This window comes from Vulpes vulpes, chromosome 10 (assembly GCF_048418805.1).
Source record: "Vulpes vulpes isolate BD-2025 chromosome 10, VulVul3, whole genome shotgun sequence".
NCBI classification, from domain to species: Eukaryota; Metazoa; Chordata; class Mammalia; order Carnivora; family Canidae; genus Vulpes; species Vulpes vulpes.
Window position 1 is genome coordinate 43,811,675 of NC_132789.1, and position 27,540 is coordinate 43,839,214.

General features: G+C 57.5%; 1 protein-coding gene and 1 long non-coding RNA gene across 3 annotated transcripts in view; one reads left to right on the forward strand and one right to left on the reverse strand.

Moving 5' to 3' along the window:
* The window catches only part of STK40 (serine/threonine kinase 40), a 39,730-nt gene that overhangs the window by 3,627 nt on the left and 8,563 nt on the right, over positions 1-27,540 (forward strand). For both annotated transcript variants that reach the window (XM_025991741.2, XM_025991742.2), the window contains exons 2-6: positions 17,903-18,022; positions 19,484-19,569; positions 19,940-20,083; positions 22,117-22,344; positions 23,133-23,185. In XM_025991741.2, the coding sequence (XP_025847526.1) occupies positions 17,903-18,022; positions 19,484-19,569; positions 19,940-20,083; positions 22,117-22,344; positions 23,133-23,185 (631 nt within the window). The remainder of the gene's footprint in view (positions 1-17,902; positions 18,023-19,483; positions 19,570-19,939; positions 20,084-22,116; positions 22,345-23,132; positions 23,186-27,540) is intronic.
* LOC112914676 (uncharacterized) lies at positions 11,155-12,250 on the reverse strand. The gene is made up of 2 exons (XR_003233914.2): positions 11,647-12,250; positions 11,155-11,316 (listed from the first exon to the last, which is right to left on the reverse strand). It is a non-coding gene; the product is annotated as an uncharacterized lncRNA (long non-coding RNA).

Sequence of the window (27,540 nt, forward strand, 5' to 3'; positions counted from 1 at the left end):
CCTGCGTGGCTCTGAGCTCCTCAGCCTAACACAGAAGTGCTTGGTGTGCATGCCTCTCTCTTCCTGGGGTCGCAGGTCACTTGAGCAGCTGGGGAGGTAAGGCTGCTACCCTCTCAGCAGGCTTGTCTTCGGGGGTGCTGCGCTTGCTCCCCCATGTCCTTCATTCAACCTGGGAAGGCAGCAGACTTGTCATTAAGAGCCTGTCTGGCTCTGCAGTAAGACACGTCTGAGTTCCAGTCCCAGCCCCACTGGTCACTAGAGTGACTTCTCTCCATGCCCAGCTTTCTCCTCTGTAAAGTGGGGCCAGTAAGGTCCCTCCCTAGAAGGGCAGTGGGGAGGATTGAGCAAGATGCTGCAGGTTGAACATCTAGCACACACTGAGCAAGAAACACTTGCTAAGTGTTATTACAGACTGTAAGAAAGAACTTCCAAGAAAGACCTGAAGCAATTAGTCTCAACTGGAACTGCATCCCATTGAGCTGTCAGAGAAGTGTCCTGAGGGATCACAAGATCACAGCATTTTATTGTATTCTTTCTGAAAAGGAAATCTGTGGGGAGTTTACCCAGTCTGTATGGGAGCCATGTGGATGATTCAGCTCAGCTCTTTAAAAGAACCATTTTTTTTTTTTAAATAGAAGGAGTGCTGAGAAAAAAAAAATCATATTTTAAAGTATTCACAAGAGAGAAGGTATTGAGTTTCTTCTGTGTATGTCCCCTATTAGTGACCCTTGCCTGGTGTTTGAATCAGTATCATCGAGAAGCATCACACACATTGATGTGTGTAGTAGCTCGAGATCCGGAGCCCCGCGTTGCACACACATGAGCCCCCATCTGTGGCTGGGGGTGTGCTGGGTGCCAGAGGCAGAAGGAGAACGGGGAGGCAGCCCCTGCCCCAGAGGAACTTGTGGTCCAGCAGGGATGAAGCAGCCTCCTAACCACTTAACACTTGCAAAGTTTGGCAAGTCTCTTGCAGAAGTCCGCGTAGCAGGTAGTGGGGCCAAGAGGGAGGAGCAGATTGGGGAGAACTTTGGAGGGTACTTAGAGCTTAACTGGCTCCCAAAGAGTGAGTAGAGTTTTCCGAGCGCCCCCAAGGCACCCCAGGCAGGGGAGCAGCCTGGCACAGGCCTGGGTGCGTGCTGGTGTGTGTGCAGCTTTAGGAGCCACAGGGGCTCTAGCACAGAGTGAAGGGACCTGGCCGCATGATGTGCTGGGGAGGCAGGTGCCAGTCTAAGATGCTTGAACTTCTCATTCTGCATCTTGAGAAGATCTGCATCTTCCCAAGAGCCCTCTAGCTGCAGGGGAAGGGTGGGCTAGAGAGAGTGAGTCTGGAGTCCAGTGGGAGGCTGTTGTGATAATCAGAGCGAATGCTAGAACAGGCCTGGGTCAGGGCAGAGGCCGTTGGGATGGAGAGGAAGGGTGGAGATCGGAGCTGCTTGGGGAGGAATCAGCTGGACTCCGGCAACATTTGGAAGTGATGGTTGATGGAGGAGCAGCGATGGCAGGTGACCGGGAGGTTTCTGGTTTGGGTGACAGCGAATGACAGTGCAGAGGTAGGGTGGCTTAGAAGACAGTGGCCAGTCACATCTGCCGGCTCCATTCAGTAAGACCTGAGCGCGTCTCACGGGAGAGGATCAATTACTGAGTCTGTGGCACCCTGTCCAGCTTCGGGCCAGGCTTCCCTCCCAGATGCCTGAGTCAGCACCTGGGGGAAAGGCAGCTTCCCTTCCCTCACCTGTCCTCTGCCCAGATTTGCCCAGGAAGGTGACCTTGTGCACTGCTTCAGAAACTCAACTGGAAAGCTCCTATGATTTCTGCAGTCTTCAGACGGCCCTACAGAGCGGCTCTCCTCCACGCTGCTGGAGCTGATGGGGTCCTGGAGGGCAGCTCACCCTCAGGGGAGGGAGAGAGGGCTGTCCCAGTGCTCCCTGGAGATCTTATCTGAGAGGAGAACTTGAGATTGAGCTGACTTCCTAAGGTGGGTTGGCACTTCATCCCTCTTCTCAAGGAGAGGTGTCTGCCAGAGGCCAGCTAGGACTCAGAGCCACCAGAGAGGTGAGAAGGAGCTGCCCCCATGGCTTTGTCCCCTCGAGCCCAGTGGGAATACAGAGCTAGACCGGAATCTGACTTGCTGTGGAGAGGATGTGCTGGGGGATGGGGTTCCAAACAAGCCCTTTGGAACTTGCGGAGATTTTCACAGGATTTGTCCTTGGGTTTGTGGGGTAAAGAAGGTAGAAGAGAAAGTGGCCTGAAACAAGAGCATTTCTTCCTCCTGCACCTGCTCAGGTGAGACTGGAGCCTTGTGGGTGGCCCAGGACCCACAGCAACCCTGCATATCCTCCCAGGATCAGTAATAAGATCTGGGAGGGGAGAGGATGGTACTGCTTACTCTGATTTACTTACTGCCCTAGAGGTGATTCCATTCTGGCCCGTGGATGTTTGGGTCATTTTTCATTATGAGCGTGTATGATTTATTCAGCAAGCTCTGAATGAACTTCGAATGAACTTCGGTCATTCTGTCTTTTGCTCTCCAAACAGAGCTGTAGTGACCATCTGCATGCGTATGATTTTGCCCACCTTAGGGATCTTTGGGAATCTGCTGGATTCTAGAAGAGAGGCTGCTGCTTCAAAGAGAGTACATTTTATTATTTTTACTTGTTAAAGAATTTATAAGTCCCCTTTTAGTAACCTGGAGCACTCTGATTTTGCTCCAGCAAACAAAGGTATCCTTTTGGGTTGAGGTGCCCCTTCCTGAGGGGGCACTGAGGACCCCTGACCCCTGAAGAGGCCACAGCCCCGTGGTGGGCATCCTCTTCATGGCAGTCTGCCCTGGGAATGAGTTCAGGCTCCCCAGAGCTCACACAGCCCAGTAATACACAGACCTGACGATTTCAGAGGAACTGTTTGTTGGAAAGCCCCAGAGAAAACTGAGAAGGGCTCTTGTCATTCAGAATGAAGCCATCCCCTCTAAGTATGTTTACAGACTGCCACCTACTTGGCAAAAGAGAAGATGTTTAGCTTTTGAGAAGTCTGTGACCCAAGCAACCAGGAGGAAGGAAAGGGGGCCTCGACATTGTAGCGGAGATTGGCAAGAGCAGGACTGATGGGCCTGTCATGTCATTTGTCTTTGGATTTGGGCCAGAGCTAGTTTGGGGTGTGATGAGGGAACAGCAGGTACTTCTAGGAGAAGCTTGGGTCCTTGGGAGACCTTAGGACTGGCCAGCTAGCCCAAAATCCTGAGGAGCTTTTGGAACCCCGTTTCTGGCATCTTCCAGCTCCAGAGAGGAAGAGTCCAGCTACTTTTTGCAGTAGGTTTGGAGCTCCTGGAGTTACGTGTAGGGAGTGAGTTCTACAGGGTGCGTTCTCTCCTGACCGCTCTCCCAACGTCCCTCCTGAAGGAACAGGAAGGAAACCAGCCAGAAAAGGCAGATTACCACCACCTTCCAGGTCCTTTGCTAAGTACTGCGCAGTACATGCTGAATATTTCTCAGAATTGAAGGAGTTCTCAGGGCTGCCTCTGTTTTATAGAGGAGGACCCCCAGGCCCAGAGGGGCTATGTAACCTGCCCGCTGCTTCACAACCAGCAGGAGCAGAGCCAGACTTCCAGCCTACACTTGTGTCACTCTGGAGTCCGGGTCATGCCGTTCATGCTGGGCCAGCTCTGGCCCCGAGGAGTCCAGCCCACATGGAATCTTGGACTCACGGCGTTGTGGAGCTGGAAGGGTCTTTGGCAAAGCTGAAGCAGTCCCTTCATTGCCAGAAGAATGGAACTGCCGCTTCTGGGAGGCAGGTCCCCCGCCCTCCTGCCCTGTGGGTAGTGGGGAAGGAGACCTTCAGCCATAAGACCTAGAAGTGAAGGGCCTAAGCTCCGATCATACCTGGCTTCAACCCACGTCCGCCACTCGCTAGCTGAGTGACCTTGAGCAAGTCACTGCCTGTCTTCATCTTGTCGCCTCTGTAAAATGAACACAATGCTCCTTGCCCCTCAGATAGTAATGGGGTGAGACAGCAGGTGCTATTGTCTGTGGCAGGTCCAGCCTAGTGCCTGGTGTACTGTCAGGATCCAGGTCCTGTAACCTCTTTGCTAGCGGGTCTGTGCGTGTTCTGAAAGAGGTGTCCAGAGCCAGCTTCCAGGTCTCCAGGGTGAACGTTTTGGTGGTCCCCCCAGCCTATGTGGGTACCTGCTGGCAAGCAGGAGGTTCCTTATAGGCATGTCTGCGAGCTCCCTGAGACAGCCTAGGAGGACCAGGAGCGGTGGTCTTGTCCCTTTGCCAGACTCTGCTGACGCAGCCTCGCAGAGGTGGCCAGGCTGGGACACTCGGGACACCTCCACTTCCACACGTGTCTCGTGTCGTGCTCCCTCACCTGAGTCTTCCCTTGAGCCCGTTACTACTCTTAACAATTCTAGTGGGTTAAAAAAATTTTTATTTTATTTTATTTTTTTTTTTTTAAATTTTAGATTTAAAAAAATGTGTATTGTTATAGTAGTGTATGGTGAGATAGTTAAGCATATAGAAGAATATAAGGGATCCCTGGGTGGCGCAGCGGTTTGGCGCCTGCCTTTGGCCCACGGCGCGATCCTGGAGACCCGGGATCGAATCCCACATCGGGCTCCCTGTGCATGGAGCCTGCTTCTCCCTCCGCCTGTGTCTCTGCCTCTCTCTCTCTCTCTCTGTGTGACTATCATAAATAAAAAAAAAAAAAAAAAAAAAAAAAAAATTTTAGAAGAATATAAAATAAAACTCTCCCTCCCCTCCTTGGGCCCCGCATCCTGCCTGGAGGTATCCACCGTTGAGTTTCTTCTAGAAATTTCCTTTGCCTATTTGAGGGTGTGTATTGTCTTTTTTCCTTTACCCAAATGGGATCATATTATACAAATAGTACTGGTTTGCTTTTTTTTTTTTTAACCGTAATATATCCTAGGCATCTTTGTCATAGGTGCTGACCTCAAATTCTAGGCTGCACAGTATTCCATGGGATGGAACGTGATGTAGTGAACCAGTCCTTTCTTGGTGGACATTTAGAGTGTTTCCTCTCTGGATATCTGTGTGTGTGTGTGAGAGAGAGAGAGTTTTGATTTTTGAGGTTTTATCTTTTGTGGTTTTTTGCGGCTACACATGGTTCTACAGGGACCCTTGTTGAGCACATTTATCTTTGTGAACTTGTGTGGGTATATGTGTCGGGTAAGTCCCTAGAAATGAAGGGCTGGGCTCGAGGCCTGTGTTTTCTTTTACTTTATTGGCTTTTGGTAGCTCTCAACAGATACTTTCTGCATACCTGCCAAGCCTGTGCAGGGGATTCTGAAATGGCCCAGGCCCAGGCCTTGCTCCTAGGAGCTAACCCTCTCAAGAGACACAGGCATGTGATGAGCATGCTTTTGCATGCCCCGAGTGTCTGTCGTTGGTGGCTCGTGGACCTCAGCATTGGCCCTGACTGGCCTCTTGGAGGCTCAGAACAGGTGAGATCCTGGTGTAGGCCTACCCTCTGAATGGCTCCCCGAGGGGCTCTGTGCCTGCCGTGCCTGCCATCAGCGTCTGCAGTCCTGTCTCTCCGAGCAGCCCCAGCCAGCAGCCTTTGTGAACTGTATTGTTCATTGTCAAAATTGTGAAATTTAATTGAATTTAATTTCTTATAGAGGCAGTTAAGGAAAGGCAGTTTGCTGACCCCAGTCCAAATTACCTTTCTTGGGATTCCTGGGTGGCTCCACAGTTGAGCCCCTGCCTTCAGCCCAGGGCATGGTCCTGAAGACCCGGGATCGAGTCCCACATCGGGCTCCCTGCATGGAGCCTGCTTCTCCCTCTGCCTGTGTCTCTGTCTCTCTCTCTGTGTCTCTCGTGTATAAATAAAATCTTTTTTTTTTTTAATAAAATCTTTTAAAAAAATTACCTTTTACCTTTCTTACGGGATGGTGGTATAGTGATTTTTGCTGTTAAAAACAGTATAAAAAGAGAGGGGTGCCTGGGTGGCTCAGTCGGTTAAGCATCCGACTCTTGACTTCGGCTCAGGTCATGGTCTCAAGGGTCATGAAATTGAGCTCCGGGCTGGGCATGGGGCCTGCTTAAGATTCTCCATCTCCCTCTGCACACCCGCTCCCTGCAAAGCAACAATGACGACAACAACAACAGTATAAAGCGAGAGGAATCACATGTACCTGGGCCTGGCTCAGGCTTTCCTGTCTGTCGCTCTGGAAATCTGGGGTGGAAGGAAGGAAACTCAGCATTTGTCTAGCGCCTCCCCCACGCAGGCTCCCAGCAGTCCTCAGGGAACCCCGCGTGGGGCCGCGCAGTCCCTCCCCACTAGGTGAGCGGCCGGAGAAACGTGTTCAGGTTGCACGGTGGATACAAACACGGCTCTCACACTCCGCCAGCCTTTCTTCAGTTACTTGCTCTTTTCTCCTTGCGTGATTTGGGCCATCGTGGGCGGCAAGAACCCGATCCCCATGTGGGACTCTGCAGCAGGCCTGGTTCCCTGGCTGAGTCACTGCGCAAGGCAGTCACTGATGGTTTGATTGGGGGGGGGTCCCCTTAGAGCAGGGCAGGCTGGCATGACCGGGGAGGGCTGTTGGTGACTTGGTCTGGGCTCACTGCACGAGGCAGAGGCCCCCCCCACCCCCCACCCCCACAGAGCTGCGGGGCCACCAGGAATCTCTCCCAGGCCAGGGTGCTTGGCTGCATCCCTAGGCTCCTTCTCTGGATGGGAGATACCAGAGCAGCATGGCCCAAGAAAGAGCTATTAAGTCTGTCCCTTCCTCCTCTGACACCCACACACAGTGACGGATTATTTGTTGTCACATCAGCTGCTTCCGGAGGCCTTTGGGAGGGGTGAGCTGGTGGCGGGGCTGGCGCTGCTGCCCTGGATTCTGCTCTGGTGGCTTTCAGAGGAGCTGCTGGTGAAGCCCTTCGTCTCATCTGCAGGGACTGGTTTCTCTTCCACTTGTCTTTTCTCCAGAGGGGCCCCGGGCCCACCTCTGTGCACAACCCTGGAGCCCTCTCTCCCAGAGCCACTGGGGAACACATGCTTCTGGCCAGGGGCCTCTGGCCTCCAGGCTCTCCCCCCCTCCCCTGCCCCTCCCCCACAAGCCACATGGAGGCCACAGAGGAGCCCTGTGGGGACTTCCTTAGGGCAGCGGGGTGAAGAGGGACATCACTGATTACATAATCTCCTTGTATGTGAATCTTGCCTCCTAAAGGAGACCAGAGCTAGACCTCCGAACTGCAGACGCGCTGGGCTTCCCGCGAGCCGAGCCTTGGGGTCACAGAGCCCCTGGGGCCCCCAGGACTGCTGTGCTGGCCACACTGTAGGCCTGCTGGGGAGAGGCGGGGACAGAGGACGGGTCTGGGGCGGATGTGCTGAGGGGGAGCAGGCTGGGCCCAGGGCCCTCTCTCTGACCGCCCCTCCCACTTCCCACTGGGCTGAGTCACTTCCTCTCTGGCTGCTGCAGGTACTCTCCCACATGCCTGAGCGCAGAAGGGCTCCAGGGGGTGGGGTTCACCCTGGGCAATGCTGGCTCGGTTAGAAGCAGCCGCTTCACTCGGTACCCCCGAGGCAGTAAAGCACGACGTTTAGGGAATGATGTGATGTTATGTATTCTTGACAAATTGGAGCTATACATATCCTGCATTTTAAAAATGAGCAAAATCATCACACTGTTTTGGAACAGTGAAGATGACAGCGCATGCATGAATCTTTGTCATCAGGGAGTCCTGGCTGAAGCCAAGGGATTACTAATCCGCCTCCCCATCCCCCAGCTCTATCCTGAGCTCAGAAGCAAATGGCTTCTAGTGGGCTCCTGGAGAGGCTCCTTATAGCCTTCAGGCTCCCAGGGACAAGGTTCGGGCCTACTTTGGGGGTGGTTGTCATGAAAACTAAAAGGAAAAGCTGACAAACAGCCCCCTTCCCTCCAGCTGGCAGGAGTAGAAGAGAACAGGCCTCAGGCAGCCTCCTCTGGGCCTGGTAAGCTGGCCAGGGTGCCTAGGCTTCGCTCTCACAGAGGGTAGGTGACTCGTTCAGGGAAGCAGAGCAAGTGAGTGATAGAAGCTGGACTTTGAACCCAGACCTCCTTGACCTCCAAATCCATCCTGCTCTCCCAACTGGCATCTGGGTCACCGGTCTGTGGTCTGAAACACTTGGTTCCCTGGGCTGCTAATCCCTCGTGGCTCCCTGACTTGACTTTGTGGTTGGAGAGCAGGTCTATAGGGAAGGTGGGAGCACTGTCAGAAACACCTGCATGTGAGTCACTGGGTCACTAACTTGGGTGGTGGCAGGATATGTCAGTGACCCCGCCTCAAGTCGGCCCCTCTCTCCAAAGAGACCTGCTTGGGGGCTGAAGCAGCTCCTCGATTCCAGGAGAATGATTGCTTATAAGGAAATTCAGAGGGTCCTCTCTGCGGTTGACTTTCCTAGGACCGTAGCCATCATCAGGTGGGAAGGAGCAGTCGAAGCAGTGTGGTCAAGTAGAAAAAATATGGGAAACCTGTGTCCACATCCCCCCTCTTTGTGCAACTGGTCAGGTAACTTTAGGCAGTTCTCAGTATCTTCGAGTCTCAGTTTCTTTTTCTAGAAAATGCTATGTTTGGTAGTGGTAGCGGTGGGGTGAGGGTAGGGGGATCAGTTACAATCATGTCTTGGAAAGTGCTTTGTTTTAGATTTTATTTGTTTATTTGACAGAGAGATCAAGCCGATGAGCTCAAGCAGGGGGAATGGCAGAGGGGGAGGGAGAAGGAGACTCCGTGCTGAGCCAGGAGTCTGATGCTGGGGCTCCATCCCAGGACCCCGAGATCATGACCTGAGCCAAAGGCAGATGCCCAGCTGACTGAGCCACCCAGGTGCCCCTGGAAAGTGCCTTGTAAGCGAGAGAGCTGTGTGCAAAAGCCTCAGGGCCTCCTCTGGGGGCTCTGAGTCCAAAATTCACCGTTCAGGAATGAGTCTAGGGAATCTTCGGGGGAATTGGCAGACCTCTAGTATGGAGGGGTCTGGTCTACAAAGCTGATCTCAGTTGGGTCATGTATTCAGATTTCACACTGCTCACTTCAGGCCTTGGCGCTTCTTTCCAGGGGTAGTCAGATAGCGTTCGGAATTGAGCCAGAGCCCCTCTTCTCTGGGGGCAGCAGGAGTGCTGGGACTATATCTGACCAGTAGAAGGACCTTCCCACTATGAGCCTGGAGTGACCCAGAGGACCCGTCGCTGGCGTGAGGGGGCAGGCCACGCCATCATTCACATGTGCCCACATCTTGCTGCAGGAAAGCAGATCTTTTTGCCAGATTCAGCCAAAAGGGGGCCAGCCTGCCCCTTTGCCAGTGAGAGGTTGGGCCCAAGCCTCAGGCGCACTGTGAATGAGAGTCACTCCTCCGTGGAGGCTGCTCTCTGGCAGCAGACACTGTCTAAACACAACACCTGGCGATCAGCCAGCCTGGAACCCTCCCTGCCCCAGGCATCCCAGCATTTCTGACATGGGACTTTGCCTGGACATATGATTCCCAGCATTCTTGCAGCCCAGTGACCTATAGCTGTGATCTCCTGTCTCTCTGATCCCGGACTATGTCTCCTGCCATGAGCTGGTGGTAGTCCATCCCTCCTTCCTTCTGGACCCCACTCCAACCCTGGCCTCTACCTGGGTGATCTCCGTCCCCTGCCCCAATATGGCTTCTTTTTTTTTTTTTTTTTTAAGATTTTATTTAGTTGACAAGGGGAGAGAGACTGTGCACCCGAGGGGGTGGGGTGCGCAGAGGGAGAGGGAGAAGCAGGCTGGTTCCCAGGACTGTGACATCATGACCTGAGCACCCGAGCTGAAGGCAGACATTTAACTGACTGAGCCACCCAGGCGCCCCGCCGGTATGGCTTTAATGCATTCTGGGTACCTAATAAACAGTTCTACACTCGGTCTTCCCCTTCAGCAGTGTGCCAGGCCCTGGGCAGGGTGCAGGGAAGCAGCTGTGAATTGGAGTTGCTCCCTTGGCGTTGGGGAAGTCAGATAAAGCAGTGGTTCCCGGACAGGGACAACGGGAGGGGACAGAGGTACACGCAGGTGTCCCGGCTGCTGGAGGAGGAAAGGCCTTGCTGCAGTGAGGACTGAGGAAGAAGATGAGCCAGCCAGGAGCGGGGGCAGGGCAAGTGTGTTCCCGGCACACTCCGGGAACTGTGTCACTTGGTGAGGCTGGACAGGTAGCCTGGGTCCGGCCCGGCTCCCGGAGGGGTTAGGGCTTCCCCCTGTAGACCAGAAAGGCACCCCCACCGCGGAGACAGATGGAGCCACTGCAGGCCCAGGTCCCGGAGCAGAGGAGAAAGTGCAAGGTCCAGGCCCCAGTTACCAAGGTAGCTGAGCTGGGGGCTTCTACGGAGTGGTCCTGTGGCCCTGCATCCTTCCCCATCAACCAGGGAGAGCGAGGTCGCCCCCACACACCTGAGTCAGGGAGAACCCTTGGAACGGGAGCTGCAGAAAGACGCCACCAGGTGGCAGACCTGGGCATTGCACGGATGCTCTCCAGCCCCCTGTGGGGTGGGGGGTGGCATTCAGGACCCAACTGCTGTCCTGTGGGCCTGGCTCCGCCCAACAAGGATGAGCCCCCCCCCCATCCTGCCACTGTGCACTGGCGCCCGCAAGGAGTCCCTTTGAATCCGTGACTCCTCCAGGGCCTTGGAGCTGCTCTCCCCAGCAGCTTGCACTTTCTCCCGTCTGACCTGAGTCCATTGCAGGCATCGTGACCCTTCACCCCCAAACCCTTCAGCACCTGTCACCTAAGAGCAAGCAGCTGCTCCCCACGTAGCCACAGTGCAGTTTTCAAATCCAGGAAATGTAACATCCGTACGGTCTGTATCTAGATTTTGTCAGCTGCCCAGCCATATCCTTTATGCCTCCCCCACCCCACGATCACACGCGGCATTTGCTTGTCTTACGTCTTTGATCTCCATTAATCTGGACTGGCTCCTCAGTCTTCATCCGTCTCTATTGGTTTGAAGGGTACAGGCCTGTTTTGTGTTCCTCAGTTTGTGTTCGTCTCAGGACCACAGTCGGGCTGTACTTGGGGCCAAATAACGTAAGTCAGTGTTCTATCCAGCGTAATATGATGTCAGTTCTGTTATTGGTGATAGTAACTTGGACCATTTGGTTAAGGCCACAATGTGCTTTTAAAAAAAAAAAAATCGAGCTATCGATACAGTGAGTTCCACAGATCCTTTAATTAGACAATTCAATCATTTTGTCAAGTGCACATGCCGGCCTAGAGGCACCAGGTCTTCATCTCGGGCTCCCGGGCAGTCCCTTGCTGTGGCCCAGGTCGATAGCTGCCAGCTGGTGCTCCAGCCTCTGCTTTCCCCCAGACCTGTGAGCAGAGCAAGAGCGTGAGATGCTGGGTGCGTCTGCCCTCTCCTGCCGCCCCGTACCCCCTCCCCCCCTCCTCCCCAGCCCCGCTGGCTAGCCCTCTGGGCCGCCTCCCCTCCCCACACTGAGCCGAGCTTGTCGCTGAAGCTGGCCATCAGAGCCCCCTGGCCTCCAGGCCCAGAGCCCAGTGGCAGGTTCAGGTGCCCTCTTTGGTCTGCCTCCCCCCACCCCCCTTAGTGCCTAGTGAGTAACAGTCCCCTTCCCTGTGGGCAGCAGAAATAGCTGCTGCGTTTAATTAAGCTGGTAGTAGCATGAGCTACCAAGTGCTTACGTGTGCCGGTAGGTGCTCTGCGTGGGTCATTACTTCATCCTTGGCCCAGCCTCGGAAGGTAGGTGTTGTGCTCTGTATTCTGTAGATGCTGAACAAGGAACTTGCCCGAGATCTTATCACCACCAAGTGACGGTGCTGGCCTTGGAACCGGGACTGGCTTGCTCCAGAACGCTTGCTCTGACTCAGAGGTTCCCAGCCAGCGTGGGTTATGTGGATCAAGATGGTGATCCCTTCAGGCTGAAGGTGACAGGGCCAGCGCAGGACGGCCGGGGGCCCCTGCTCCTGTACTCCCAAGTGTCGTACAAACGGTTTTGTCTATGTTGCGCTGTGAAGAAGCCCGAGGCCAGTTCTTCTAACCATATCATTGTGCTCCCTTAGTGTCCAGTGTCCTCTCAGCCGAGACTCTTTGCTCCCTCCTGGGGTCTGGTGTGGGTCTGGACACACGTGTGGCCACGCGTGTGGCCCCTCATGTCGAGGCCAGAGATGGGGGGAGCTCCGTGCTCACTTCCAGGTGCATGTGAGCTGAGCAGAGGTGCAGGGTCCCTGCCTTCAGGAGGCCCGGCCAGAGGTAAAGTCCACAAGACAGAGTCTGCACCACTTGGGGACTTTTTGTTGGTTGGTTGGTTGGTTTTATTTTGTCTTGACAGAGCCAGGAAACATGGGGGTGGGTGCTGGGGCTGCTGACAGGGCCAGCTTGAATCTTGACCCAATCGGCTCAGCCTGACCCTGCAGTGTAGACACAGTCCTTTGGCTCCATTGGAAGCTGCTGACGCCTTGTGGCTACCAGCTGCCACTGTCATTGTACGCATGCAGACACACACAGCAAGCAGCGCACCGGGCCGGGGTCTGCTGCTGGCTCCTTGCGCAGACTGACCTTGCCCCCTGCCTTCCCTGGTTCGGTGTACAGGGTCACCCACCTCTCCAGGACCCCGGAGGTTGCAGCAGGAAGCCCAGGTGGGGTTGAGTGCAGAACTTTCTGCACAGAGGGCTGGTTCCATCACGGCCCCTCGTGCCTATGGAGGTGGGAGGCTCGCTCTGGCTCCGCATGTGTGTCCTTGCCCGGGGCGTCGGGTACCTCTGTGGAGGAGATACTCCTGGGTGCCAGCTATGGGCCTCTCCTTGGTCCGGCCAGGGTCCAGCTGCTTTGTAGGGGGTGGATCAGAGGGAAGGCCGAGCTGGGCGGGGTGGGGCTGGGGGCCCGGCACCATCTCTCTTTGCTGCCCACCTCCTTCCGTGGTTGACGTACGTCCACCATGTTGAACCATGTCCTGCGTGGCCCTCCCCTGCCCAGCTGTGCTGTACATGCCACACTGCACCCCTGGATTAGGCATCACAGGCCTTGGAAACTTATGTGTTGCTAACAGCCCAGCCTTCATTGCCATCTGGCAAAGCTGGGCTCCTATCGCCCAGCAGCTTTGGGTTGAAGTGACCTTAACCCCAAATTGACAGTACGGCAGGCATCCCCCTCCTCTGGGCAGGCACGGTGGCTGTCACAGAGCTTTGGCCCTCCAGCGCCCAGGCCCTTGACTCACTCCCCAGCTGGGCCCAGCAAGTGAACCCTCAGCTTTGAGGATGGAGGCCCACAGCTGGCAGATGGGGGGCGGGGGGGGCGCCAGGCTGGTTCTAGCCTCCTCCCTTCACCCCTATTGTTGCCTCACTGAGCTTCCTGGTGAGTGCAGGTTCTAAGGGAGCTGGTGCTAACTTAGGAGGGTAGCACACGGAGTAGTTGACAGATTAAAGCTCCAGAGACTTCCAAGCCAGGATGGCTGAGTTCCTGCAGAGCTGAGCTGGAGGCCCAGGAAACACCCAGGCACATGGCTGCCCTGTAGCCAGACTGGGCCAGGGCCCTTCATCTCAGCCTGAGGACCAGTGTGTTTGGAGGGGCCTGGCCCCAAGGCCTCCTAGACCAGGGTAGCCAGACCTTTTCCTTGGCAGGTCTCACCATGAGGCCGGGATCCCTCCAAGCAGCCTCCCCTGTGGGAGCACTAGGGGACCACTTACAGGTGTGTCTCTGGAAGGGGACCCACCAGGATGGTTTGAGGGTGGGGCATCCCCTCCGTGTGCGTCAGCAGGGGGTGGGGGGCAGGAGGGCCTGTCCCCTGGGGGTTTGTCTCTGCTCACACCTCTGGCGAGCCTGTAGCAGCTTCCACTTGCCAGGCCTGCCTCTTCACTCTGCTTCCTTTGCTCCCCCAGCCCTGCGTGTTCAGGAAGGGAGACAGCCTCGCTACCGCTTCCCCTGCCAGCATCTCTCCCTCTCCCTGCCTGTCTGCTCCCATCCTTCTGTCAGCCTACATTTTGGAGCAGTTCCCGAGCCATTTGCTTGAGCTGAATCCTGAGTGGGGTGGGTGGGGTCAGGCCGAGCCCACTCATTGTCTGTGCTGCAGCTGCTCCCGACAAACTGTTGTCTAGACCATGCCTGCGCGGAGGCGTCCAGGCAGCGTCTACACAGACACGCTGGAGGCTCCATGGTGCTCTCCAGGGAACCAGCACGAGGGGGGCGTAGTGCTCCAGGGAAGATGGCGAGCAGGGTCAGAAACTGGCTTCTGTGTCAGGAGGGGCCCAGGCCTGCCAACTCGGTGAGAACCACCGCCACCCGGAGTGGGGGCGTCCAGCCGCTCCTGGAGCACCTGCTGGGCCAGGAGCTGGGGGTGCAGGGGCTTCAGACACATGATATTTTTTCCTCGTGAGACTTCTAGTCTAGTGGTGGGGAAAGACATTAAGCGTGTGAACACACAAATACATGGTCACAAAACACGGAAAGGGCTATGAGTGGAAATTCCATGATAGTGAGGGTAACTGGGACCCAGCGCTGGGAGAGGTATCAGGGCAGGCTGCTCTGAGGAGGGGATGTTTAAATAGAGAAGGATGAGTAGAAGCTAAGCAGGCAAAGGGAGGGAACGCTGTTCTGGACACATTGCTGCCCAGCTTCTTAAGATTTGTCTAGAAGCAGTTTTTTTCTTCCCTGCTTTTGTATGAATGACTTTGAACCGCTTCCGCCGTAAGCCCCTTTGGCAGAAGTCATGGGGCCTGTCACGCCAACTGAGGGACAAGGTCCTCGTTACTCTCAGGTGAACTCGGGGGCACGATTCTGAGAACGCATGGGGTCTCAACAAGAGGCGAGCCTGGGAGATGGGACGGAGGTGTGCCAGGCCGGCTCTCCTGCTTGCCGTGTCACCGCCGGAGCCCATCTCCCGGCCTGAGGATGAGCGCCAGGATGGCAGCCCGTGGGGACTTCAGCTAACTAGCGAATATGCACCTGTCTCAGAGTAGGAAGGGGCGACCTCCCAGGAATAACAGCAAAACTAAAGGAAAAGAGAACTATTTGACGATGTAAACACTTAAGCCTTTTCTTAATTAGCAAAATGTTGGGGTGTCTGGCTGGCTCAGTCAGTAGAGCATGTGACTCTTGATCTCGGGGTCATGGGTTCAAGCCTCACTTTGGGGGTAGACATTATTTTTAAAAATAATTTTTTTAAAAAATTAGGGGGATATCTCAGTGGCTCAGTCGGTTGAGCATCCAACTCTAATTTTTTTATTTTATTTTTTTTTTAAGATTTTATTCATTTATTCATGAGAGACACAGAGAGAGAGAGAGGCAGAGACACAGGCAGAGGGAGAAGCAGGGTCCGTGCAGGGATCCTGATGTGGGACTTGATCCCAGGTCTCCAGGCTCAGGCCCTGGGCTGAAGGCGGCGCTAAACCACTGAGCCACCCGGGTTGCTCAGCATCCAACTCTTGATTCTGGCTCAGGTCATGATCTCAGGATTGTATGGAGCCCTGTGTTAGGCTCCATTCTGGGTGTGGAACCTGCTTAAGATTCTCTCTCTCTCCCTATGCCCCTCCATCCCCCCCCCAAAATAATAATAATACATTTAATAATAATAATAAATTAACAAAATATTAAAACATTAAGAAAATCTTCATCCGGGGATCCCTGGGTGGTACAGCGGTTTGGCGCCTGCTTTTGGCCCAGGGCGCTATCCTGGAGACCCGGGATCGAATCCCACGTCGGGCTCCCTGTGCATGGAGCCTGCTTCTCTCTCTGCCTGTGTCTCTGCCTCTCTCTGTGTCATGAATATATAAAATCTTTTTAAAATAATAAATAAACTGGAAATTCATAGAGAAATAATATATACAACCAGTAAGTCTGTGAAACAAGTTCAGCATCATGAATAGTGAAGGAATTGAGTATTTAAACCACAATAATTCTTTTTATTACCCATCAATTGGCAGTTTCTAGAAATGAGGAAGAGGGGTTATAAATGGGCACAGCCTCTCTGAGCGCAGCTTCACAGTGTATGTCAGATACCTTTGGAAGTGTGGGTTCTATTTGACCTGGTGGTTCCCTTCTTGGAATCTGTCCTGAGGAAGGGAGACAAGTATGTCAAGATGTCTGTGAGTAACAGTTAATAAAGAATAGAAAAGGGGTGCCTGGGGGCTCAGTCAGTTAAACATCCGACTCTTGATCTCAGCGCAGGCCTTGATCTCAGGGCCGTGGGTTCAAGCCCCACATCGGGCCCCACACTGGGCATGGAACCTACTTAAAAAAAAAAAATGGATGGATGGATGAAAAAAAGAAAAAATCCGGGTGTCCCTGATAGGTGTGTGGACCATTAAATTATGATCTGTTCTTACCAGGGAGACTGCGTAGGTATTTCAGGTAATGTTGCAGGATATTGTCATGTAGGGATGGGATGTTAATGATTTTTTTTTTACAGCCTTACTGAGATATATTTCCCCTACCGTAAAATTCACCCTCATCATGTATTTTAGGTGGGAGAAAAGGAAGCTTACAAAATGGTATCACAGTGTGGTCCAAATGTTTGTAATAATGAACACTAGAAGCGCGCACACGTAGACATACAGGAAAGCCTGCCCGAATGTTAACAGTGACTACATCTGAATGCTGAGATTATGGGTACCTTGTGTTCTTATTTTTGCTTATCTGCATTTTCTAATGTTACTGCAGGGAATGCTAGTTACTTCTCTACAAAGAAAAAAAATTATAGAAGTTTATGGTTCAGTGTCCCCAAGCTACACTCCTAACTTGGCCATCAGGTCCCCTATATCCCACCCTTGTCCCTCCCTCTGGGTCACGTCTTGCCACCCCTCCCTGCTTCGTGCTGTTCCTGCCAGCAACACAAAGTCCTTGGAGATTGTTGCTTACTTGCCTTTGCTTCCCTGTGACGGGTTCGCTCAGCAGGTCCTCCTGCCTGGAGTGGCCTGCCCCTCCCACGGCCCACGCCACCATCCCCTCCGCGGGGAAGTTTTCCCTGAGCTGCCTGAAGCCCAAGGGCCCTCCTCAGGGCTGGGCAGCTGGCCTTCCCCCAGCAGCCCCGTGGCCCTCTGCCTTCCCTGTGTGGATCTCCTCTGTGTCCCTCCGTGTCCCTGCCCCACATCCAGGACACGGCCTCTGCGAGCCCTGAATTGTAGGTAACTGAAAGGAGCAACTCTCTTGTCGTATTTACTCCACATCCAGAGGTTATGTTTTAGAACCTGGCTTCTGTGTCCATCTTTTATCTTAACCCTGGAGGGGACAGGGATTTCCGGGAGACCCAGGCACTCAGTGACCTCCATCAGCATCCTTTCACCAGCTCTTAAATGTACAATGTGTCTTCTTTCAAAGTAAAGAAAAAGTTGAAAATAGGAGAAAGGGAAGAAAAAGTAAATCCGCCCCCCCACTGACACTTTATGGGTGTTCATCAGGGGAGTTTGAGGGAGGAGACCCTCAGGCAGCCATCCGCTCCCACTCGGGGGGCAGACAAGTCCCCGGCCCCCTCCCTGCAGTGCCCCAGGGATCAGTGGGGGCGCACAGGGCCCAGGATTCACTACTTCAGGCCACGCAGCTGCAGGTACTTTGGGGGAAGGCCTCGCGTTGGGAACAGCTTCCCGGCCATGTCTCCTCTGTCTCTGGGGTGGTCCCTTGGGGACCCCAGTTTGCTTCTGCACAAAGCCAGCGTCGTCCCCTCTGCCTTTGACCGGCCCCGTTAACGCAGGCTGGCTGCCCACCTCGGTAGCCAGTATATGCTGCCTGGAAGGACGCCCCCCACCCCACCCCGAGCCCCTGATTAATGCCAGGAAAGGAGCTGTGGCTCTTTGTCACTGGGAACCTTCGATGCTCCTCCGGGAGTAGGGGGAGGTGGAGAACAGCAGCCGCAGCTGTGTGACGCATCCCCAAGTCAGAGGCTCGCAGGCTGGGTTCGCGTGGGGAAACTTGCTGCCTTGCTCAGTGAGGAGGCCTCCTCTTCTTATCTAGAGCTGAGAATGAAGCGGAGAGCATCGGACAGAGGAGCTGGGGAAACGTCGGCCAGGGCCAAGGCTCTAGGAGGTGGCATTTCCGGAAATAATGCAAAGAGAGCTGGACCGTTCATCCTGGGTAAGCCTCCGGGGGCTGGGGCGCGGGGGGCAGGTGCAGGGGGAGTGCCACAGCCCCCAGTGTGGGGTGGCCCGAGCCCTGCTGCTCTGAGTGTGGTCCCGCTGTGCCCGTGGGGGACCTGAAGCCTCAAGGTCCTGCTGCGCCCGAGCGGCCGTTGTTGCTGTAGCCTCCCCAGCCCCGACCAGCTCCAGCCGAGAGCTAGGCTGTTTCTTCCCCCAGAGCACCCCGTTTGCACCCGCCCCCCATGCCGCACAGGGGAGGCACACGAGCTGCATCAGAATCCAAGGCACTCCTCTGGCCATCCTTGGAGGGCACAGTTCATTCCACCCGGCGTCTGGTGCAACCCTCCAGACTTCTTATATAAGGCACAGAAACCCTGTGGAGTTGGGTGTGCCCCGTGGTCCACAAGAGCCATAGGCCTTGGAGGCCCCACGAACCGGGGTTGCTATGCTCAGGGTGCAGGGGTGAAGTGGGCTCTGAGGACCCTGACCCTTCCATCAGCCGGAGACCCGGTGTGAGTTTTGCTCTGGGGCGGCGTCTCAGACTCAGGGACACAGGGTGGCATCGGCCATGCGCCGGGCCTAGGCTGTTCGCTAGGGGTGCAGCCATGGACGGGACAGACCAGTTCCTGCCCGCACAGAACTTAAGAGGCTAGTGGGGGAAAGGAACAGGGTAAACAACGCACAGGGTCACCAGCAGGGCCGTAAGGGCCTTGAAGGAGGTAAACAAGACCATGTGAGACCCGGAAGGCCTGTCCGAGGACAGAGGTTTGGGCTGACAGCTGCAGAGCAGCCAGCCATGGGGAATGCAGGGGAAAAGCATTCCACACAGAAGGAAGCGCAAAGGCGAAGGCCCAGAGGCAGGAAAGCGCTTCCCAAGTTAGTACGCAGGTGCCCCGTGGAGCATGGCCACGGGGGGGACGTAACCAGGGAGGTGGGCAGGAACCAAGTCCTACTGGCCCTTGGCTGTATGTTAAGAGCTGTGATGCACCGTGAAGTGACATAGTGACCTCACGTGACTTCTGCTCTGAGCCCCGGGTGGGACACTGGCAAGGGACAAGGAACATAGACATCTCCAAAGTACAGAAGCTCCCCGGCCTGTCCAAGGGGCGCCCGGCGGCCACCCCACGCTGCGGGGGGTCTCACCAAAGCTGTAGCACCCCCGCCCCCCCCGCCCCGCCCTGGAGGTGCCGACTCAGGCTCCAGGTGGCCGCTGGGCCTCCTTCTGTGAACACGTGCTCCTCAGGTGCCGGTGCACACCCCTGTCGGAGACCCCGATGTTTGAGGACCTTGGGGGGTCGTGCACACTCCTCCGTGTTTGGAGGGTAGACCGTGGGGATCCCCCGGGAGACCTGGGGGTGGGGGCAGCTCGGTGGCCGTGAGCCGCTGTGGGGGGTGCAGAAAGACCACGTAGTCCACGAGACGCGGGGGGGAGAAGTGAGCTCAGCTCTGTGTGCCGTAGGCCCTCGCCTGGGCAACTCCCCGGTGCCCAGCATCGTGCAGTGTTTGGCGAGGAAGGACGGCACGGACGATTTCTATCAGCTGAAGGTGAGTGAGGCGCCCCGGGTGGCCGCCGGCTGCTCTCCCCTCCCCAGCTTCACACCCACACCGCCTGCGAACCAGAGTAGCAGCATTTCTTCCCAGGAAGCGCTCGCTCGGGCTCACGCAGTCTCGCTGCGAACACGCCTGATTTCGAGAGCTCGATGAGCGAGAGTCACACTGCTGTCACGTTGAGAAAAGCCCTGCACGTTGTGCGTGCCCGTGCGAGCGTGCGTGCAGGTGTCATATACCAGACCTGAGCACCACCCCCCTCCCGCCGCCCTGGCTCATCCTGTTTTAGTCATTCTGCTTTGTAAAGTCAGGATTTTTTTTTTTTTTTTTTGATTTTTGGTCTTTTTGCGTGTGTGCCTCCCTAAAGATCCTCACCCTTGAGGAGAGGGGGGACCAAGGAATAGAGAGCCAGGAGGAGAGGCAAGGCAAGATGCTGTTACACACCGAGTACTCTCTGCTCTCCCTCCTCCACACGCAGGACGGCGTGGTTCACCACCACGGGCTCTTCCAGGTGAGTGGCAGAGGGGCCATCCCCGGGGGGGTGGGTCCCTCCAGCAGCCCGCCCGGCATGCCGGGTCCGGGTACACCAGGACCTCCTGGGTGGGGGGCTGGAGGTCAGGCCTGCCGGGAGTGCCCCTTTCTTGGCAGGGCCACTTTCCTCAGAAAGGGGGAAAGCATGACGTTATGTCAATGCCTGGGCCCTACTTTCCTCAGAAAGGGAGAAAGCATGACGTTATGTCAACCCCCGGGCCCTTTCCTTTCGTGTCAGGAGTGGGCCAGGCCAGGGTGGGAGGGGTGATAAGGAGGGACGTGCCCTGAGGGCCACCCGTGGATCCCTGGTTTGGGTGCCAGCCATCCTCCGGCCTGCCCAGGCATACCAGCTGTTGAGAAGTATCCCCGAGCCCCCTGCCCAGTGTGCCCGGATTCCCAGGTCCCGTAGGGAAGGCACTAGTGAATAACTCCCAGCCTGAAGAGCCCTCCTTGGGGCTGAACCGACATGGTGTCTCCAGAAATGAGGAAGGCCCGCGTCAGGGCGCCCGGGAGGCCTCCCGCTCAGGCCCCCAGCAGAGCTTCCACGGGGCCCCCAGCTAAACCTGCTGGCCAGGGCCACTCTCGCCAGATGGACCCGCACTCAGGAGGCACAGAGGTTCAGTGCCGGCGGCCCCAGATTCAGGCTGTGTGACGTGGGGCAAGTCACGTCCGGTCCCCAGGCCTCAGGTTCCTCATCCGTAGAATGGAGGCAGTGACAGATGCCTGCCTCGCTCACTCCCAGGGTGCTTGGGAGGGTGAGCAGGCCTGTGCGCGGCCCGAGCTGTCCATACGTGCTCATTGCACTTACCTGCCCATCAGCTTGAGTTCTTTGGTAAAATTGAGGGAAAATGCAACCCAACCCACCCCGACCCCACACGCCCTACCAAGGGCTTTATAGTTAGGTGTGAGATTAGAGGCAACTCTGAGAATCAGTGTTTCCCTTCCACGTGAAACCACACCGAAGGTGATGGGGAGTCCACAGTGCTTCATCTCTGACGCCTGCCAGAGCTTGCCCCCCGCCCCCCGTATCATCTTGGATAACAGAACGTGGGTGGTTAGAGCCCCCCGCAGTCCCCCAGAGCCAAGCGTCGGTCTGCTGGGGATGACACTGAGCATCTCCCTGAGCTGGCTCATCAGTAGGGGTTGTAGGTTTAGGCCCCACATTTGGTGTAGAGATTACTTTCTTAAAAATCTTAAAAAAAAAAAAAAGATGGGGATCCCTGGGTGGCTCAGTGGTTTAGCGCCTGCCTTTGGCCCAGGGCGTGATCCTGGAGTCCCGGGGATCAAGTCCCACATCATGCTCCCTGCATTGAGCCTGTTCCTCCCTCTGCCTGTGTCTCTGCCTCTCTCTCTGTGTGTGTCTCTCATGAATAAATAAAATTTAAAAAAAAAAAAAGAATGAAAGAAAGAAAAGAAAAAGAAATATCTTTTTGGCAAGGAAAATGGGTCCAGCACATGCTGGTGGCAGGACCCACATCCTGAGCACAGGCACGGGTTGCTGTCTTCTCTGGACAGCCTGTGAGGGAGGGTGCTAGCTCCCTTTGACAGACGAGGGACCAAAGACTTAGAGAAGTGAGGTGAACTGCCCCCTGTCCCACAGCTGGAACAAGCCGGAGCCTGAACCCCAACAGACCCACGGTTCGCGGCTGCCCAGGGGTCCTGCGTCCATGTGAAAGCAGTTGTCTTGGACCCATGGGACACCTGACTTCTATTATCTCGGGACCTGGGTCACGACTGGAAGCTCTGGGCTTGCCACCCGCACCCTGGGCTCAGGGGTCCCTTTGGCATTTCATGCTCAGCCCCAATCCAAAACCCGTGCATCAGGACCAGATCACGAGGCATTTAACATGAGGCCCTGGCTGGGCCAGGCCCTGGCACGGAGGAAGCGGGGTGTTCCGCAGTGGACCCCGGGTCCAGGCCCCAGGCTTCCAACTCCCTGGGTGGGGGGGGGGCGTCCTGAGCCCCCAGCGCCGCCGGCCCCAGCCAAGCCCTGGTCTTCCCCCTGCCTCGCAGGACCGCACCTGTGAAATTGTTGAGGACACGGAATCCAGCCGGATGGTTAAGAAGATGAAGAAGCGCATCTGCCTTGTCCTCGACTGCCTCTGTGCCCACGACTTCAGCGACAAGACCGCCGACCTGATCAACCTGCAGCACTATGTCATCAAGGAGAAGCGGCTCAGTGAGCGGGAGACCGTGGTCATCTTTTACGACGTGGTGCGCGTCGTGGAGGCCCTGCACCAGGTGACGTCTGCCCTTCTGCACGTCCTCCACCGCTGGCTGGCCTGTCCCGGCTCCCGGTGACAGAGAGGCCTCCAGGCCCTGCGGCCGTGGAAGGCCACCCTTGTGCTGCTGCTCAGTGCAAGCAGCTCCGGCCCCGCAACCTCTCCTGGTGTGCTGCGCAGCCGCAGCAGCCTGCAGGAAAGTAGCTGGGTGACCTGAGGCACAGGGCTGCCCAGGTGGCCCAGCAGGGCCCAGGAGGCAGCTGCCCGGCTGTCCAGAGGCTGCCCCATAGCCTCCCAGCAGAGGGGATGACGGTGAGGCCTCGGGGCAGCCCCCGCCTGTCTCTGAGCTCCTCCTAGGGTTGGGGTGTCAGGCATCCCAAGGTACAGGGGAGGAGAACCGGGGCCTCTTCTGGGCACGGGGCTCCTTGGGCAGAGCCTGTACTCCTCGGGTACCAGAGCTGTGACGGTTCCTCTCTGACAGCAGATCCAGGCAGATGCTAGTGGCTTTTTTGTCAGGATGTTTGCTGGAGGCGGAGCGAGGACTGGTTTTCCCCACCAGCTGCTGCCCTGAGGGGAGAAAGCTGGGGAAGCCACCCCGGGAGGGGCGGAGACCGCCTGGGCTCACCTGTTGCCCCATCCCTAGCTGTGGTTGGGGAGGCCTCGGGTGGCTGACCAGTCCAGGCCTGAGCCGACGAGACAGAGCCTTCCCTGCCTTTCCAAACACCCGGAGAGCCCATTTGCGACAGGTTGGGCCCCACCCGGGCTCTGTCCTCCCCGGTCCAAACCATGTGCCTGTTGCTCTTCCAGAAAAACATCGTGCACAGGGACCTGAAGCTTGGGAACATGGTGCTCAATAAAAGGTAAGAGTCTCTTCGACGACGTAACCTCGGGGCTGGCACAGGCTACCTGCCACAACTACCCAGCGCCCCCAGGTCCCCCGGAAATCCCAGGGGTGGGGGATGGGATGCCTGCCTCTGCCCTTTGCCGCATGGGAATAGGGTGCTTGCTTAGAAGGGGCATCTTAGAGCCTTCTGAGTGGCTCTGTCAGTTGAGTGTCTGACTCTTGAGCTCGGCTCGCGTTGTGATCTCAGGGTCATGAGTTCATGCTCCACGTCGGGTGCCATGCTGGGTGAGGAGCCTATTTAGAAAAAGAAGAAGGAGAAGGGGAGTCCTAAAGGTCGCAGGCCGCAGAAAGGGAGCTCTGGGAAGGATTCCAGAGACCCTCCTTGGGCCACTCATTTGATGTGTCTGGTGGGGGCTCAGTGAGTGAAGGAATGATGGGTGAGCAAAATGAGGCCTCGTCAGAGGTCGGGTTCCAGGAACCAGACTCTGAGGTGTGTGTGCAGAAGGTTGACCATGGGCACCTGGGTGGCTCCGTGGTTGAGCGTCTGCCTTGGGCTCAGGGCATGACCCCAGGGTCCTGGGATCGAGTCCCACGTCGGGCTCCCTGCACAGAGCCAGCCCCCTTCTCTCTCTGCTTGTGTCTCTGCCTTTCTCTCTCTCTGTCTCTCATGAATAAATACGTAAAATCTTTAAAAAAAGAAAAAAAGAAAGAAAAGGTTGACCAGGAAATGCTGTCAGGGAGAAGGGTGGGATCGGGCCAAGGGAGAAGTGCAGCTGTGGGGCAGCCACAGTGGGGCCTCGGTCTGGAAACCTGAGAGCCAGAGGGCCCTTCACATGTCCCAGATTGAGGCAAATGGGGCGCATGGCCCTGGCCCCCCACTGCAACCAGCCTCAGACTGCAGGCTGTGCCCGGGCCAGGGTGGGGTAGTCTTGGCCAGGGCAGCTTCCTGTGGCTAAGGAGGCTTCCTGGAAAAGGGTGCGGCTGCGAGGGGTCAGAAGCCATCAGTGTGACACGAGGGAGACAGTGCATTGATCTTGGAGGGGCTCTGGGCGGCTCACCCTAGCACCCTCAGACAGTCAGGTCACCCCCCCCCCCAGGGGAGGGGGCCCAGGACAGCCAGCAAGCACCCCCACGACCCTAGGATGCAGAGCTGGGACAGGCTCGCCGCCAACCCCCGTCCCTGGCCCGCTCACCCTTGCCAGCCCCTCGCCTCCAGGTGTAGAAGTGGGTCCAAGGGCTCGCGGAGGGCAGGCCCCCATCTCACGGCAGAAGTGGTGTGGTAGTGACTTGCTCCATGATGTGGCACCGGCTCAGGAGGGGCCTGGGAGGAGAAGCAGCTGCAGGGAGCTAGGCCCTGGGGAGGGTGTGGGGGGCCAGCCTGAGATGCCAGGGGGAGGGTGCCGCCCCACCCAGCAGCTCGGCCCATCCCCACCCTCCTGCCAACACCACCTGGCACCTGTGCCGTGGACACAGTCTCCCAGAGCCCCCGTGCGACGGGGTGTCGACCAGAAAGCCCTGGCTGGGGGCCCGCGGGTGAGGGCAGAGACTGGCCGTCTGAGTCAGTTCCCTGAAGGGTGAGTCAAGATTTGCCAGCTGGAGAAAGTGAAGCCCTGAAAACCTGACCCCTTCCTGCTCCATGGGGAGGAGGGAAGGAAGCCAAAGTTCAGGGCTGTGAACCCTTGAGGCCAAGGGAGGGAGCTGGGGAGGCCGGGCAGGAGCAGGAGTTGGGGTTAGACCCGGCTCAGAGCCCAGCATCCTCACTTCCCTGGAGGCCAGGGGAATTGACTAGAGCGTGTGCTGGTTGGCTGGCTCCTCCGCGTATTGAGGGGCTGCCGCGTATTGAGGGGCTGCCGTGAATCGAGGGGCTGCTGCGAATCGAGGGGCTGCTGCGTATTGAGAGGCTGCCGCATATTGAGGGGCTGCTGCAGAAGCCAGTGCTTCCCCGAGATTGTGTCTCCTCGTGGCAGTGGAGGCGATTAAGCCTCCCTGCAGACAGTGGCCTGAGATGTGGAACCGCCTCCGAGGCTGGGCCCACCCACGTGCGCCCCGTGCTGCAAGGCCCGTGGCCCGCTTCCTGGGATACGAGGCCTGTGGGGGTTGGGTGGCAGGTGAGGGCCCCAGGGTTGCGCCCAGGGGTGCAGGGGGCCTCGGCTGCAGCCCTGAGCTACAGCTCTGTGCCCCTGCCTGCTCCGGGAGCCTGCCGTCTTCCCTGGCCTCCTATGGGACGTTGGCCCGGGACCATCCTGCTCTCGTCGGCAGGCCCAGGGCTCACACGGGGGCCTATTGTTGGACCACCTTAGCGCATCTGGCTGCGGAGCCCAGGTCCTCTCCAGCCTTCCACACGGAGCAGCCTGACGGTGGCTGTGGGAGCACACCTGTGCGCCGCTGACCCCAGAAGGACCCCAGGCCTCCGGGTGCCCGTGGCGGGGCTGCTCCCCTCATTCCTCCAGGCCATCCTGCTCTGGGAGTAGAGTCGGGAAGTCAGACGGCTCTTGAATAACGACAGTGTCGCTCCCGCAGCTCCGGGGTCTGCGTGTGCATGCCCGTGTGTCTGCGGGTGTGCCCACGGAGGTGTCCCTCGGATTGAGGAACACCAGAACCCCACTCAAACCCCGTGTCTCGCTGCATGGCCTCTCATCGGATGATCCCCTCTCTTGGGTCTTGGGATAGACGGAGGTTCTGACCCCTTTCGCATGACTCCCAGGTGCTCCAGGTGGGGGCACAGGCCCCGCCGCCCACGTCACACCGCGTCACACCCCCTCCCTCCGCGCTCGCACCCCTGCAGAGGTGGAAGCCTGCCTGGTGGCGCTCCAGCCCCCGCCAGGCCGGCCTAGTCCAGCTGCAGGGCCGCCTCTGCCCCTCGGGGAACGGAACGGCCCGGGAGGACACGGGGAGGTGTGTCTGCAAGGCCGCTCTCCTGGAGTTCGCCCTGCTGGGGAGAAACGGCAAGGGTTAAAATGTGAAATACCCTGTTGGGGTTATGTGAGGTCTCCTGTGGGTTCTTTCTCCTTCCTTCTTTCTTTTTGGGTAAGCAAGTTGCACACCAAGTTCCTAGAAAAGGAGAAAAACGCTGGTTGCCCAAAGGGCCATAACTAACCAGTGACTCATGTGGAGTGGATCGTGCTGACGCAGAACCACCTCCCTTCACCCCTGCTGCCCTTGCCCCCTGCCGCCAGGACCAGCCGGGGGGGTCTGGGGCTCCCGGGGCTCTGGGCGCCACCGCCGACTTGGGGGGTAGTGGCTGGGCAGGGGAGCGGAGCCAAGTTTCGGGAGGTCTTGGAGCTGACCGCGTGGGTTTCCTGTGGGACAGCATCCAGGGTCCTTGGCCCCGCCGCCCAGGCCCTGCCACCCAGGCCCCACTGCCCAGGCCCTGCCGCCCAGGCCCTACTGCCCCAGCCCCGCTCCCCCAGCCCCGCTCCCCCAGCCCCGCCGCCCAGGCCCTACTGCCCCAACCCTGCTCCCCAAGCCCTGCCGCCCAGGCCCTACTGCCCCAGTCCCGCTCCCCTGGCCCCGCTGCCCAGGCCCCACTGCCCAGGCCCTGCCGCCCAGACCCTACTGCCCAGGCCCCACTGCCTAGGCCCTGCCACCCAGACCCTACTGCCCAGGCCCTACTGCCCCAGCCCTGCTCCCCTGGCCCCGCCACCCAGGCCCCACTGCCCTGGCCCCGCCACCCAGGCCCCGCCGCCCAGGCCCTGCCACCCAAGCCTCGCCATCCAGGCCCCACCGCCTGGCCACACACAGTGCCCTGGACCACAAGGCCGGCAGTACAGCTGACGGGAGGGAAGCAGAGCCCACGCTGCATGCTCTGGGGCCTGTGGCCACCGCCCTCAATGGGGTCTCTTGGGGACTCCCACTCCCCGCCCCCAGATGTGGGGTTAGCCATCAGTCACCAGTTGCCAGGCCCCGGCCCTGCCTTCCCTGGGGTCATCTTCCTGTCACATCCTCACACAGTCCCAGATGTTGAGTGTTGATATTCTCTGACAGATGGGGAAACAGGTTTAATAAGAGATTAAATAAGGTGCCCGCGGTCACAGGCCAAGGGATGGCCGAGCTGGGTCTGGAACCTGGGAATCCAAGTCCCCAGCCCACGGGACCCCGCCGTGACCGTCCCCTGCCAGGGTCCTGCACCCCGGGAAGCGCCACGGGACACCCTGCCAGCTGTGGCAGCCGTCCGAGGCGGGGAGATGGGGAGGGCGCCGAGGGTGCCATGCCTCCGCCCGGTGGGGCCTTGCAGATGCGCAGTCCCACACTCAGCGTGGTGATCCGGGTGGCTCGGAGCCGGAGCGTGGCTTCTCGCCGTGCTGTCCTCGGCCAGGCCCCTTGCCTGCCTGCTTAGGCCCCCGCTGCCCTGGGGCCACCGGGCAGACTGGC